The 16892-nt window shown below is 33.9% G+C and overlaps 3 protein-coding genes across 3 annotated transcripts; 2 read left to right on the top strand and 1 right to left on the bottom strand.

The window, feature by feature from the left end:
• Positions 1-719: 719 nt before the first annotated feature.
• Positions 720-12257, bottom strand: LOC120637672 (eukaryotic translation initiation factor 2A). Its single transcript, XM_039909612.1, has 12 exons — positions 12086-12257; positions 11875-12016; positions 10203-10338; positions 10036-10115; positions 8815-8993; positions 8199-8353; positions 7961-8045; positions 5496-5669; positions 4018-4195; positions 3376-3629; positions 2632-2807; positions 720-1863 (listed from the first exon to the last, which is right to left on the bottom strand). Exons 1-12 carry the CDS (start codon positions 12108-12110, stop codon positions 1738-1740), a joined length of 1710 nt encoding a protein of 569 aa, XP_039765546.1. The 5' UTR covers positions 12111-12257; the 3' UTR covers positions 720-1737.
• LOC120637673 lies at positions 5849-7512 on the top strand. The gene is made up of 2 exons (XM_039909613.1): positions 5849-6034; positions 6141-7512. The coding sequence occupies exons 1-2, from the start codon at positions 5996-5998 to the stop codon at positions 7476-7478; spliced, it is 1377 nt and encodes a 458-aa protein (XP_039765547.1). The 5' UTR covers positions 5849-5995; the 3' UTR covers positions 7479-7512.
• Positions 12258-12738: 481 nt separating the features above from the next.
• LOC120637897 (armadillo repeat-containing protein 7) lies at positions 12739-15846 on the top strand. The gene is made up of 3 exons (XM_039909953.1): positions 12739-13022; positions 14997-15167; positions 15437-15846. Exons 1-3 carry the CDS (start codon positions 12914-12916, stop codon positions 15697-15699), a joined length of 543 nt encoding a protein of 180 aa, XP_039765887.1. The 5' UTR covers positions 12739-12913; the 3' UTR covers positions 15700-15846.
• Positions 15847-16892: the final 1046 nt, after the last annotated feature.

A 16892-nucleotide genomic window follows, 5' to 3' on the forward strand; every position in this document is an offset into this window, starting at 1 on the left:
TCGGCCTATTAATGCTGCACTGCTGGGCCTTAGGCCTTTTTTATTATATTAGGAAAGAAGGATTTAGGGTTTAGGAGGGCTAAGCACACCAATGTCCTAACCTTTGGTTGGTACCAAAAAATATTTGAGAAAAGAAAACCTGAGAATCCATCCCTGGCCTTCATGGTACATGCTAAAAAGTAAAAGATTAGCACTTTTACCGATATGATATAAATTTTAATTACTAACAATCATTTAAGAAAATTATTATTACTACTACTTCACTACCTAATCATAATATTACTAGGTAGGTAGGCTGTTATTTGTCCTGGAAATATAGGTAATATATGTCTGAACTATCTATATACACCAGTTATTCTTTTACCGTCGTAGTTACTTAATTTGATTTACTTATTTAGTATCCCTAATTAGTCCACCCTTTACGATTCGAGCCTACCTATTGGAATGGACTAATAGCTTTGAATCCTAAAAACACGAAACTTTTAATTTTATTTGAATACTAAAAACTGTTATGAGTTGTGTGCTAGTTTTGGCTCACACTAGGTAATACGACTTCATTATGTAAATTTTCTCATTAACTGAAATAAGTATCTTTCGAGAATAAATGTTTTTAAACCTAATCCCTCATAATAATCCCTCGTAATAAAATCACACTTCCATTACATTACGTATTGATACAATAAACAGTGTGAATGAATTGATAAATAAATAAAAACAAACACGATTTCCATTTTATTTATTAGATAATAAGATATTTTATGTAGTTTCATGTATCATCCACAGTAATTATCAGAATAATTTATCTAAAATGCAATATTTTTGATTTTAGTTTCTAGTATTTTTCTAGACCTGAAGTTATCAACAAAGTCTCAACAACGACTCGGTTTAAATTATGTCATTGTAATGATCACTTTATGTTGTGGCACAAAGCAAGCATTTCAATATTATATATCAGCAGTTTATAAGAGTTGAGCACTAGTTGTCCATGCACGATTTGAAAACTCGTTACATAACGTACGGAACACTCAATCTTAGGGTTAATAACGTATATACACGATAGGATATCGTCTCAAACGTTCAACGTTAAAAAACTCAGCACAGGTAACATGTCAAAATGATGCCAAATGTTGTTAAAAAATTGTCATATTTTTGTCCTTAAAGTTCTTTTGTTTTAAACCATAGCTAAGGACACTAATTTCAAGGGACATTAATTTATATACATAAATATCATGCACCATCTTATGTAGGATAGATTGAAGTAAGTAGTGGAGGTACGAGCTGCGTAGACGGTTTTTATGGGATTAAATTGGTCGGTGTCATTTGTACAGGGTACAACATGCTCAATTGCTCGGAGAGCGAACCACGAAAACACGAAAGATTGTTCGAACTGTACGTTCCTCTATTACGGATGAAGGCTGACATTGGCCTTTTAGTTGCATTCCAGAATGTACCAGCAACCGGCAAATACAACTATTCAGCATAGGTTACTTTATACCACATCAAAACTTCATAATTTCAGTCAGAAATTCTACGAGGTCAAAGTCAAGAATATATTTAAAAAAATATCTTTAATATAGTATTTTGCGCTTACACCTAACACCGATAAGTCCTGACTAAGCTTAGAGTTAAAAATGCAACAAAACAATTGAAATGAGTTTATAAAAAGTTTTCATTTACATATTATACATGTTGTATAGAATTATACATTATAATTTCATTGTACAATTAGATAAACGATCATAATTTAAGTTGAGCTAATTCCTGCAAAAGTGCGGCTTCGTTGTCAATCTTGGCCAGTTGGTTGAGTTCCAGTTGCTTGCCGGCCGCCTTTTGTTGTTTTAACTTATCTATGTCGCTCAATTTCTGCAAATAAAAAAAATAGAAATGTATAACACCCCTAAGTTATTGAGTAGAAACAGTTTTGATGTAGCACATCAACATCAAAATTTTCTACCTCACACCTCATTTTCCTGATGTCTTATTTTTTTATTAATACGGGAATAATAGTGTAGATTTCTTTTTTATAGATAGCCGGTACAAATCTGGCTATGGCATTGCTGTCACAACCTTTTTGACATTGCCTTAGTTGAAATTAAGTCAAGTGTGAGTGAAATATCTTGTTTGTAGTTGTAGTGAAATTCTTGAGGAAGGTTCTCTCAATCTGCTTAACATCACACTAATAATCTCAAGAGTCGAGTCAAAAAGTAAAAAAAGACAAAAATGTATTAACGGGCGGGCGATGTGACAATGCGTATCGGTGAACGTATATTGTGGTGAACAGCGGATGAGAGTTTGTATTGGAAAAATTTACAAATTAGAAGTTGTACACGGAAAAAGCCGTGGAGAGCTGCTGATGTACTATTTACTTTATCATGAAATCACTAGCTGCATCCCGCGTCGTTACCTACGGAGAATAAGTGTAAAAATACGAATGCTCCTGCATCCCAACCTTTGAGAATTTGATCTTCTTCGAGGACCATATGTTTTCAGTCAGTTCTCTCAGTCATTTTTTACTAACTCTATGCCTAAAATCATGTCGATTGATTGCTTAGTTAGGTCACGAAGTAAGCACAAACAAACAAACAGACACATTTTCAAATTTCTAATATTAGTATGGCAGAATTGGATTACCTTATTCAGATTCTTAATCTTTTTGTCTTTTTCCGGGTCTCCGGTGGACACGAAGGGAGCTCGTGGCGTGGTAGTGGGTGGAGTAGGAGAGGTGTCTCCGGTACGTTCATCGGCTTTGCGCGCCTTCCGTGCCTCTCGTTTTTCTTTCTGCTTTATAGCTTGTTTTGATGGCGCAGCTGTATATCCATACAATAAGAAGGTTAAAAATTCCCTTTAGTAGGAATCTATTTTTATTTATTTCTACATTTAATCTACTAGTTTTGATATTTCTATAGTACCATATATATTCCATGTCAATTCCAGTTACCATTATTAGGTATTTTGTGTGACTAAAAAAACATTTAAAAGTAAACAGGCAAACATCGATCATAAATTGGCTTGTTCGGTCTGTGTGTGTGTGTGTGTGTGTGTGTGTGTGTGTGTGTGTGTGTGTGTGTGTGTGTGTGTGTGTGTGTGTGTGTGTGTGTGTGTGTGTGTGTGTGTGGGTGGGTGGGTGGGTGCCTGCGTGCGTGGGGTTGGCCATTGTAGAGCCCAAACGGGTGAACCGATTTTGATTCTGATTCTTTTCTTGAAAGGTAATTTAATCTGGAGTCTTCTTAGCTATGTTTAATGAAGATGGTCGCCGCTGGTATTACATTTTCACAACTGCCTCAATATGGGTATTAAAAATCAAAGGGCTTGACTAGTAGAATACTGTACACCATATTGAAAGTCGGGGAAATTTAAAATCTATCTAAAACTTACCGTCAAGAGTCTGCCCCGGTCGATGTGGCTTCTCGTGTTCATGAAGTGTGAATGTCGATGGCCGATTCCTCGCGCCCGGTGGTCTGTACGCCCCAGTCGCCTTAGGGGTACCGTCTTCTATGCTCTTAGGGGCGGTTTTGGATAAATCACTCTTCGGATAAGTGCCGGGCTGCCAACTTATCGACAGCAGATTCTCTTTTTCAGCACACACTCGCTTGTGCATGAGAGCGCCCGTGTAGTGCCATATTTTGTAGCTGCGAATTAAGAGTAAGTTAATGTACAAATAAATATATTTTAATACAATGAACATTAAGCTGAAAAGCAGGAAAATTTGTACGGTTTATTTATAATTCAACCATCGCAAATTTTGAAAGGGAATATTTAAATAGATAAATAAATAGATAAATAAACTACGACAATACACACATCGCCATCTAGCCCCAAAGTAATTTTATGAATAATATACATAAATACTTATAAAACACAGATGAACACCTAGACACGGAAAAACATTCATGTTTATCACACAAACATTTTCCAGTTGTGGGAATCGAACCTACGGCCTTGGACTCAGAAAGCAGGGTCGCTGCCCACTAAATCGGTCTTATAAGTTCAAATATTAGTAATGTGAAGTTTATTTACCCATTGCCGACGGTTAGTCTCGGGTAGGTCGTGGCGGTGACGAAGGTCTCTCCCCGAGGGTCCCATTGCAAGCTTGTCGTATCAGGTGCCGAACATTCTCCCAGCTTCTTGCAGCCGCGCAAATCCCATACCGATATATGTCCCGTCGCAATGTTACCGAAACCGCCGAGAAGGAGGAGTGCAGTGGAGTTAAGGTGAAATTAAAATAATGAAACACGCAACGCGACGCGTGTTGAGACCATTTGAAGCAAGTCTGTCGCGACAATAGCCGCGCGGCAACAAATTCAGCTGTCAGGTTTCACAATGCCAGGATTTTATTTTTATTACACTACGCGTTAGCTCTTGACTGCAATCTTATCTGATGGTAAGTGATGATGCAGTTTAAGATGGTAGCGGGCTAACCTGTTAGGGAGTATGGTAGTCATACGCTTTCTACGCGACATCGCACCGGAACACTAAATCGCTTAGCGACATCTTTGTGTCACCAGATAAGAGAAAATCCAGAAATTATAAATTCCTAAATTGCCTCTGCCGAGAGTCGAACCCGGGGACTTCCTACTTAAATTCACAGCGCTCACCGTTGCGCCAGGGAGGTGGCCTTTTTTCTCGACATAAAACATTTTGACGACTTTACTGAATCTGAGCTATGTAGGTCAACATTGAACTTGACAAGACGTACTCAATACACTATTGTTTAATATTTCACTAATATATAGCAACCTGTTTAGTTTGTACCAAATCACTTTAGTTTTAAATGATTTCAATTGTATCCAATTTAAATGCATTAGCGTGGCTTGTTGTTAGGAAATCGACTTCACTGTCGGGATCCATATTCGAGCCCCTAAACTCCTACGATTTTGAAGTTATGTGCGTTTTAACCCATTCTATATCACTTAGTTAACGTGCAAGTTAAACCTCGCGAGGAAACCTCCATGCATGAGAGCTCTCTATAATGTTCTCAAAGGGCATAAGAATTCAACCAATCCGCACTTGGCCAGCTCGGTGAAGACCCGTGCCCAGTAGTGGACTGGTTTATTTGTTTATTGTTATTAGGTACACAAAACAGGTAATAACTAAAAGTAAATCTAAATATAAGTTATAACAAGTTTTGTTCTAAGCTACAACCCAAAGTATGTGTACACAACTTGGAATTAAATTAAACAGAAAGTAATGATAAAATTAATGTTGAAACAAAAAAAGAAACACTTAAAAAATAATATATATATGATTTTCCTAAAGATTATGTGGAATAGTGCTTAATAATTTTATTTGTAAAAATATTTATCCTTTTGTTAAAAATAACAATATTACGATTACTTGATACTAAATCATTATAAAGGCGGCACATGCGAACGATGTGATTGTAAAAGGAAGTATTGTTCTTGTAGACACTTAGGGCAAAAAGTAATGATAAATGGTAATTATGACGATCCAAACCATCGAGTTAGATAGTACACTAAATATATTAAAAAGGATATTATTCCCCTCCGGTGGGAAATAGATGGCGTTCCAGGCGCCAGTGCCAAATTCGAAGAGCGGGTCGCACTTGGCGTTAAAGATTGTTGCCTTAGCGGGCGCGTGACCGTACACTGCCACCCACTCGTTCGAGTTGCCAGGGTTCCAGGCGATCGCGTGGATAGGGCCTTCCTTGCCTGATTTACAAAATTTAAACAATTTTATTCATATTATTACTTACTCTTTATTGGTACACCACATGAAGTAAAACAATTATACAAGAAAAAAAAGACACAAAAATAGAAGCAGAATACAAACGGCAGCCGAACTATGCCAGGCAACCTTAGAAATATATAATAAGATAAGAAGGTATAGATACTTCAACTCAGTTGTGCGCGCGGCCCTATGTGTGCGTGCGCTTGTAAATATACAACTTTCATTCGTGTGGCAGTGACGCGGCAGTCGTCGTTCGAGCAAGACGTGTTCCTATCGCTTTTTCTTACGGGTACAGTCGTTTACGAAAATGTCTAGTTCTTCACGGAAAAAATGTTTAAGGAGTCAGGTAAATATTTTTTATTTTTAAATTTAGATGTAATGAATAGGTATTTATTATGATTCTATATACGAAAAAATATATCCTTGTTGACGTTTACGTATTATTGTTTTAGACTCGAGAAACCATTGCTAAGGTATACGAATTTCTGAAAATAGATGCGAGAGATATATTGGAACTAGTAAGTGATCCAGTTTGCAGTGCAAGTCCAATTTTAATATCGAAACTAAGTGAACATTTAAATAGCGTACGGAAAAGAACAGCAATGGCAGTGGGGGTATCAGAGAGAACAGTTACTAATATATTGGCTGAAGGAAAAGAATCTGACTCTAAGTTTAAATCTCCGCATAAAGACCGTAAAAAACGTTTAAAGAAGTTAGAATTAGACAACTTTAACGTTGATGTTATACGTTCCACTATTCAAAATTACCATTTAGAACATCGTGAGTTACCTACCTTGCTAAAGTTGAAAAGAATATTTCAAGATAAACTTAACTATGATGGAAGTATTTCGACTCTGCGTACAGCTTTGTTAAAGTTGGGATACAAATGGCGAAAAACTGTGGATAACAGACGTGTTATTATAGAGCGGCATGACATCCAAAAACTACGATTTTCCTACCTAAAAAATTTACTCAGATACCGTCAAGAAAATCGGTGTATCGTATATACAGATGAGAGCTATATCTTAACTAATCATGTTCAAAACAAAGGATGGGGTAATAAAGATGGACCACCTTTAAAGAGAAACCTGTCGAAAGGACAAAGAATTATCATTGTGCATGCTGGTTCAGAACAAGGTTTCGTACCTAACGCACTATTGACATACAAAGCAAATAGTGTTTCTGGTGATTACCATTCTAACATGAACGCGGAAAACTATGAAAAGTGGCTAAAAGAACGTCTAGTACCGAATCTTCCACCTAACTCTGTGGTTGTGCTTGATAATGCCTCATACCATAACGTTCAAAATGACAGAGCCCCAAATTCGAATTCCAAAAAAATAGAAATGCAGAGATGGCTGACAGAAAAAAATATAGCTTTTAATCAAGATATGAAAAAAATTGAACTGTATGATTTGATTAAAAAAAATAAAGAAAACTATATCTGTTACAAGATTGATGACATACTTCAGCGATATGGCATAAAAGTTCTTCGATTGCCACCATATCATCCTGAACTAAACCCCATAGAAAATGTGTGGGGAATTTTAAAAAATTATATTGCTTCGCGTAATGTCGACCAAAATGTGACGGAAATAATGAAACTCATAAATGAATGTTTAAGTCAAATTGATGAAGGGATGTGGGGTAATACTTGTCGACATGTACAAAAGAAAGAAGAAGAATACTATAGACATTTTGACATGGAGTCAGAATTCATAATTAACCTTGATGAGAGCAGCGAATCCGAAAATTCATCATTTGATTTTTCAAGTAGCGATTCAGAATAATGTTCAATAAATAAACATTAAATTACCAAATAACTGTTTTTTTAAAAAAAAAACCCGTATATAACCCGTAAATAACTGTATTTGTATTTGTACCCGACTGTACCTCTTGTCACGCACACAAAGTCACTGTATATGTACAAGGTTTACCCACACATAGGGCCGCGCGCACAACTGAGTTGATGTATCTATAACTGAGAGAAAAATATAGAGTTGTCGGTTTATATACATACTATACATTAGCCTACTAATATTATAAATGTGAAGTGAATGTAATAAAGTGTGGTTGTTTGTAACTTAATCACGCAAAAACGGCTGAACCGATTTGGATGAAATTTGGCCTTTTATCCTAATTCCTTAAGTAGTTCCCGAGGAAAAAATTTAAATTGTTAACGAGCGAAGCTTTAGATCCAATTCTGAAGTCCACGCAGACGAAGTCGCGAGCAGAAGCTAGTGGTTAATATATTAAATATTAATTTACTTACTGAACGACATGTTTCCCGCATTGCCCTTCACATCACCATAGGATAATGATTGTTTCCCATAATAAGAACCACCTGTTTTATCAACCTGTAATCAGAAAAGAAATCTAAACACTTTAGCCATTAATTTGCTTATTTACTTAAATGATCCAAGAATACCTCTACACAGAGTTCGCGCTCTTTTTTTTTTTTGTATAAAAACTATCTATTTGGCAGAGGCCAACATAAAATATATACATACTTCTGTTTGTGTCATAGCAAAGACATTGGTACCCCGTCTATTCCAGTGGAAGGCAGCTTTGTCGGCTTGGAAAGAAGACCTGTTCACTAAAGCCTGCGTCACTTCGAACTCAGGGTACTTGAATACCCGCCAAAAAGATGGTTGACCTGACGTGCCTAAAAAGATTGTTTATTTAGATGTTTATGTAGATTACCTATTTCTTATTATTTTTACTGTTTAGTTATGTAAAATTGTAGAGTAAAATATATAATATTAGATTTATTCAATTTATAATGACAATCAAAAAGATCATATAAATTAACAAACAAACTTTACAGCTTTGTAACATAGTACAGATAAGTTAGTCCAGTCCATATAAAAATTGTCTGTATCTTTCATCATGCACAATCCTCGTTAACGTGGCGTAACGTTAGAATAGTTACACAGTAGTGTTCTGTCACACTTCAACTATCTGCACCGTTGAAATGACAGAATGTTACGAAACAGTGTGCAACTATTCCAATGTTATGCCTCATTTTTAATTTTATAGGGGTATGAAATACCCAAATGCTTCTTAACAGTTGAGGTTGTTTCCCATAGAGAGATAACGTGATAAAAAAATTATATGAATCCATACCTAAAGTGAATATTGAAAAGTAGTATGCGGATGCCATACTCGGTGAAATGCTAAATGATTGTAATTTCTCAGCTTGGATGTACTGTGTGTATCGATCAAGATTCACATCTTCATATATGAGAACTCTGTTGTTTAAAAGCATTGCAAATAGTTTCTCGTCTGATGACCATTTTGGCTCCCTGAGGACAGAAAATTGCAAATAGATTAACTGTAATACATTTTAACACATTCGATAGCTAAATTTGACTAAAGTTTAACAATTATCTCCCTGGGGAAGGATAAAAATTTATCTCCCACAGGTTTATCAACTCAGAGCTCTGGCGAACAACTGGAAATAATATCCAAATAATATAGGTGTAATAATAATCTGGGGTAAACTTCTCCTATCGCGTTAATTACTTCCTTTGTCAGAGGTTATAATCGGGGATATCATTTTTGTCTCCTGCCTGTACTAGCCCTGCTGTAATAAAACCAACTACCCAGTTATTGAAAGTTCCATTATAGTTAAATAATAAATATACTACGACAATACACACATCGCCATCTAGCCCCAAAGTAAGCGTAGCTTGTGTTATGGGTATTAAGATAGTTGATGAATAATTTTACTACTACTACTTCATGCACTTGATTTTAGATACCTAGCTAAAAGAATATTGGATAGAAGCAGGCGTTACTTTGCGGAAATCCATAGTATACGGATTGATAATTAAGCTTAATTTGCCGTACTCCGCGAACAGCAGGAGAATCTGTATGGTGTAATTTATAATTTCTTCAATCCGTATACTCCACACCAAACAGCTCCTCGGCAATGTACCCTCTACGCACGTTTCGCTCCGAAACCTGAGCATCCTCAGGAGATGTTGACTTTACAATGATAGAGATTCGCCTGCTGTTCGCGGAGTATAGCTAATTAAGCTTAATTTTTAACCCCTTGGTTGGATATGATCTATTAAAATTATATGAAAGCTAATAATAATAAGTAAGTAAGTAATAGCTTAGGCCATCATCTCATCATAGGTTTTATTACACAAACTGTGGTAACCGTTTGTTTCCCTGAATAAAAAGCAGACTATGTCACTCTACATCCTTTTATACATTTAACTAATTCTATGCTAAAATTAAAGTTAGTTGCCTAGTTAGGATTATAGGTCAAACAAACTCACTTTACAACATTAGTAAGGATTGAAGCTTAATAGATATAAACTATAATAAAACACTTACCATCCAATCTGATTTTTCTGGACAAATGAACCTTTTTTCTCCCCATTTGACGATCGGAAAACATGTAGATTAGGTCTACCCTGTTAACATTGTACACAAAACATTAAAGAGATAAAAGTTTATTAAAAACTTTCACATAATATTATATCTGGATTCTATTGTTTTACCTGTGGATTATCCTTAGTCATGGCAAACATTTCCCATATTATAAAGTAATTATCCAATGGGGAGAAAAACATTTCTTTGTAGTTGCCATCGATTGTAGCCGCCACTGACCAATTGGCACATTTAATAATCTCTGCTCTAAAATAAAAAAGACACACCACATAACAACAAAAACGTGGACAGAACACAGATTAAGTTATAGCCTTCACATACTATAATTACAGAAACATGAGGCTTTATGGTTGATGGATACAGGGCAATACTTTGCAGGTAGCGTTTCTTACATGCTGTGGAAAATGCTGCTCTATTTATAGGCCCTGGTTTGCCACTTCCCACAATATATCTTTCCACAGGAACTTAACTTTTCCCGGGGTAAAAAGTATGCTAACTATACAGCTCATAAACTATCTTTATGCCAAAAATCACATCAATCTGTCGCTCTGTAGCTGCGTTATTGAAGGACAAACAAACAAACAGTTGATTAGCTAAGAGGACAGAGAGTACCATGAGCTACTTTTGGTCCTAGAAAACTTCTAATTCTGATAAGGGAATTTACAAGAACAATCCTGTGAATGATTCACATCCTAACAAAGTAGCAAAACAACTTTATTTTTGGCATATAAATAGTTGAAAGAATGCAGAATAAAGGAGACACAAGCATCCTGAAATAATGCACTGTTCTGTATTCATGATTAGTGTCATACTCCTCCTGGCAATTTTTTTCAAATTATGAAGTGTGGTTAAAAGATAGTGATTTATAAAAAAAGGAAAACCAAGCACTTTCTGATGAAAAACGCAAACCGTCAATAATTGTGTAGTAAACTATGAGTTGAAACTTTGTCACATGTCACACAGCACCAACACAAGTAAAAGTATGCAATACTTTAATTAGAGTTTATTAGAAGACCGCAAAGACCATTAGACCATGATATTGCTAAGTAATAGACATAGATAATATTGCTTTTAAACTGTAAAAAATTATGTTTTTATGTTTGTGCCACTATATGAAACCAAAGAACTATCACATTATCTTTTTACTGATAGGTTGTACAACTTAGTTACCTATATTGTAAGTGTCTTTTGCACACACATGTTTAGCTAAACCAGAGTACCATAAATACAATATTAATGTTCTAGAACTCACATCAATGCAACTACAATATCCAATAAAGTTAACATGTGATCTATACCTATAGCTTTTATTATATGCAATTTACAGTAATTAAAATTAAACAATAGAATTTGTATCCATCTCTACTTATATAAAAGACCATATACAGCAATCTATAGAAAATTAATATAAGTATATCCAGTTACTGTACATATAAAATGAGTAATTTTAATTGCATAGTACATGAATGCATTGCAGTTAAACAGGGTTGGGATAATTTTTATTTAACAGTTTCTTCGCAAATTGCTCAGTATAATTTTACTTTATAAATATAATACTTTGCCTTCGCAAAAAAAATTAACACTGGTGAATAAATAAAAAGGTCATGTTTCGTCAATTTTTTAGAAACCCCCTGAATTCTTCAACTACAAAGGCTGAAGAGTTTAGGGGGTGTTTATTGATATTATAGCAGTAGAACCCCTCAGAGAGTAGTTTAAAGTTTTCTCACAATTACAACCAGTAGCACAAATCAAAGTATTGTAAAGTGACTAAGACAAACTTACTTTTTATCCGTCCTATAAGCTAAGTAGGTGCCTTTCGGACTGAATGTAATACTACGTATATTAGGTGTCGTCTCATCTCTGAGTATTGTCTCTTCATATGGTTCCTGAAGTTGAATTCGGAACAAACTGCGGTTTGTTAAGCCTGAAAATAAATCTTTTGTAACCTAATTTACTTTAGTATTAATATACGAAGAAATAGATCAATAGTTACCGGCGATTGATGGAGTAGCAGTCATTTTGAAATTAAAGATGGTTCTCGTTTAAAAAAATCTTATTGAACACATCTCTCCCACAAATTATAAATTAAATCTGAATAATTCTGAAATTTAAGTTTCAATATTGTAGGATAGAGGGTATCTACTGGGTAGTGAGGGCACACGTCAAAAACGTGCGTTTTGGTCATTGTCAGAATGTCATTGTCTAAATGACATGACAATGATGTTCAGAAATAACTTTGAAATACCTACGTATTTCAAAGTTATTTCTGAACAAAGTTTGTGTTTAAGTGGATATTTTACCACGATAAAGGATTATTAATCGCTTTAACTAACTTGCACTTATTAAATTTCAGGCTGCTCACATACACGTCAATAAAATAGAAAACCGGATAGTAATTTGAGAAAAAATTATATAAATAGAATATTCGTACCATGAAACGCTTGTGTAATTAATATTTAAGAAATAAAGTTTATAATTTTAAATCAATATAAAAAACTAAAATAGTAAAAATTAAATAAAATCGAAAACGAACGAAATTTTTTTCTTATTTCGTGGAACAATAATTTATATTTTTGGCCGTGGTGTAGGTAAAATGTAGTCTGTCAAGAATTACAAGTGTCAAGTCTGTCTTTGTGTTGAGTCCGACTCTGACTTCAAATTCGAAGTTCAAAGTGTCAAATGTCTAATCAAATATTTCTATTCTAGCGACATAATCAACATTGAATTTGATTTATTTTTCCGATTTCCATTGCCAAATCGTAACAAGGCCCATGGAAACTTAAATTTTTAAATTTGAATATGAAAGTTATCTATTATTTCAATGTTTAGTAGTAAAGTGCAACTTCAAAAACGAACTCCCGTTAATGGAACTGACCGCGAAAGCTATTTAACATTGTTAGTGGATGAGTACATCAATACGGATTCTTTCGGTAATATCTTTATGTATCTACTAAGCCACTATTAGATAACAATAATCGAACTTTCCTGTATAATCTATTCGCCTTTTGGCTATCGACCCTCACTAATCCTATTTCATCGTCTCTCTTATTTGCTCGCTTTTCTATGTTCATAGAAATATTTTATTTTAAGGTTAAATTAATACCCAATAAGCAATATAAGTGTCAGATTTATTATGCCTATTGGAAGAAACTAATACAATACATAGTTCTACTAGAACTAAACTGATCACTCACATTACCAATTTATGCCCAAAGTCTCCTGCGCATCTGGAATGGAAGAAGGTGGCGGATTTAATATGCAAAATATTGTCAATAATATTAAAACTGCTAATTCAGTTCAGACAATTTGTCTTTATTCCAATATAAATTACGCAACGCACATATTAAGAATAGAACATATCCAAAAGAGGTTTCTCTGGCATTTGGCTGCAAGTATTGGAAATGGTGACAGAAAATTTTCATACAAGGAAAGGCTAGCATACTTTAAAATGCACTCTTTAGAAAAACGCATGGAACTTCTAGACCTGCAGTTTGTTTATAAGATTCTAAACGCTAAAATTGACTGTCCTCAATTACTATCCAGTTTTAGATTTAGGGTACCTGTTAATTATCCCCGTAAACCTATAACTCCACTCTGTCCCCCGTTGCGTAGAACTGTTCGTGGTGTCAATTCCCCTGTTCCAAGATTATGTAAGACCCTAAACCACATTAGCACTGAAGTTGATATTTACTCTGACTCGTTGTATAAGTTCAGAGATAAGATATTTTTATCATGGCCCAATTGACCCTTATTTACTGTACCTTGATTTATTTTTTAGTGTGTGAGATATGTTGTTATTATATTCTCATTCACGATACCTTTTGTTTTCATGTTATGGTGTTATTGTATATTTTCATATGCTGTGTTTACTTTTAAGAAAACATTACACTTAAATAGAATAGTTAAATTTTAAAAACGGTTGTATTAGTGTAAGTGTTTGTAAGTAAACCTAATAAATAAAATAAAATAAAAAATAAAATAAATAAATAAATATAAAATTTAAATTACTCTTTTGGAGCGTTCATACAGAATTAAGGTAATGCTAATAATAATAACATAAATCCTAAGCATAAAATCTAGCTGGGTTCAAGAAGAAACTTGACACACCTATTATTATAATGTTATGGATTACTTAAACAATAAAATAGCTTGGGTGTGAATTGCTCTAACTTCATAGTTTAACATAAATTTACTGTGAGATGGTGATAACAAAAAAAAAATTACCTGGCTAAGTTTGTTGTGGGCTCTTCTTAGACCAGGGTGTGTTTGGAACCCTCTTAGCTTTAAATTTAAGTTGCCGAACAAATTTATCACCATCCCCTTACAATTATGAAAACATATTTTATGTATGAACGCTTCATAAGTGCCTGTGATAGGCCAACATGAATAAAGAAATTTTGAATTTAAATTTACACCTTGGTTAGTACTAAATATAACACAATTAATATCATAATGAATTTAGTTTTCTTCTAAATCTATAAAAACAGTCAGTTGTAATATTGGCTACATAGCCTGCATCCTAAACTGCATAAAATTAGGCATTAATTTATTTCATACAAAAAAGATACATATAAGATTTCTGTAAAGTGAGATCACACTGTGAACACAAATACATGTGATCAGCAAAACAGGCACCAGTCCTTTGTCCCTGTTGCCAAGCCGCTGTGAGCATGCATATTACAGTTATCATTTGCACAGTGTTGCCCATGTTTCATTACAGAGTAGTAGCTAGTAGAGTATGTGTAAAATATTAAATATATAATATGTCCAAAAGTATTAATTTAAAAAAAATGTCATTGAACAAAAATGGTAACAACTGCAGGAACTAACTGTTATATTTTATTTAGCCCTGTATATACATATACAATTTATTAAACTTGGATTAATAGCATGTTCTTTTTCAGAGTCCAAATGCCAAGTGCTAGCAAATCTAGCTAATTTTGCATATGACCCTATCAACTATGGCTTTATGAGAGAAGTTGGAGTATTAGACATCTTCATATATGTGTTGAAGAATGAAACAAGTGTAAAACTATTACATTTTGCAGCTGCTGGCATCTCTAACTTATGTATAGGTAAATCTACTGCTTCTTACTCTGTACAAAAAGCTTATTAAAAGGAATGATTTTTCTCATGAAATGACACACAGCTTGCCTGCAATTTTATGATGGACTATCTATAATGGTAGAACACTAACATGGAAAATTAGGGAACTTTCCCAGGGTTTTCCAAGAAGCTACCGCACACTGCAGCTGGATAAGGAGGTCATGAAATATTTGTTAAGATAAAATTTTTGTTAAGATATTCTTATCTTGGGATTATAATTATGTATTATAAATTCCAGATCCTGACAATGTTGAATATGTTTTAATGCATGCAGAACTAAAGAGCATCAGCATATTACTGAAGTCAAGTCAAAGTGACACAGTAGCTGAAGCAATTACAATATTTATTTACTTGTATCATAGTCATGCAAAATCTGCAGTAGAGAGTTTAAACATTATCCAAGATATACAGAGTTTAAAGAGCTCTGAGAACAAAGTAGTTTCAAATCTTGCTAATATTTTCATGAATGATGTAAGCAAGACAGAAAGTGCTAATAATTAATCAGTTTGTACAAAGGAATTTGGGGAGTAGAAACATGCATAAAATGCTATCAAACCGATTTCCTTATATAGCTGTTACCAACAACAACTATCAAAAGATATGTAAGATACATACATCTTCATTTAGTCGTGCGTCGTTTAAAGCTGGCGATAAAATAAGAATACAAAAGACATTGACTCAGAAGGATCTGGATACATTCTCGAATCTCACAAGTGATCACAATTATCTACACAAAAATAGTGGAAATAAACGGCCAATTGTACATGGAGCGTTTTTAAATGGATTGGTAGCTGGGTTGATTGGTACCCACTTACCAGGGCCAGGCACAGTTCTGGTTTCCCAGACAATGAAGTTTCCTAACAAGTGTTTTGTTGGCGAGAAACTGACTATAAGTGTTGAACTTGTGGATGTTAGAAAAATTCTCAAAGTCAAGTTTTTCTGCATAGTTGAGGAAGAGAAAAAGGTTGTGTTTGAAGGTGAGGCTAAATTGATGCTGGCCAAAGACTGTTGAGATAATTTGTACACAAATAATTTATTTTTAATTTTATGATCAATAAAATTAAGAGCTATTTAAGTTTTGTTACATTTACAAATCTGATTTGAATGTAATTCTTTGTTAGTGTGTAAGCTGAAATGTTTTTGTCAATATATTGATGTGTTTTGAAGTGCCAATTTTGCATGAAGTTGTAAAAGTCATATATAGTCAATAAAAAAGCAATTTATAATTGAAAATTAAAATAATTGAAACTGTTTACATTGTCCATTATGTACAATCTTGTAGTCAATAACTAATTGAGACTGATAGTCATTAGCATAAAATAATTTATTTATAACATTGAAAAATACAATATTAATTTAGCAAAATGTCCAAAGTATGTTTAATAAATTCCTATTAATAATAATAATAATTGTTATTTTAAAAACCATACAGTTTAAAGGTACAGTTCAATTATTTTATATACATAACTATAACTAATTTTTATTATGGAAGGATTTATATCAAGTTTTCTACAATATTGTTATTACTTCAGAATGATTCAATGGCATTTTAAAAATTTCCATTATTGTAAAGAATTTTTGTCATTATTAGAAATAGTTACATTTAGTATTTTGCTCAGGTTTGCAGGTTGTTTTAAATTTTTATAGTATAGTGTGCATTTTGTAATTCAATAATAACCTAAAGGTGTCTTTTC

This window comes from Pararge aegeria, chromosome 4 (genome assembly GCF_905163445.1).
Source record: "Pararge aegeria chromosome 4, ilParAegt1.1, whole genome shotgun sequence".
Classification (NCBI taxonomy): Eukaryota; Metazoa; Arthropoda; class Insecta; order Lepidoptera; family Nymphalidae; genus Pararge; species Pararge aegeria.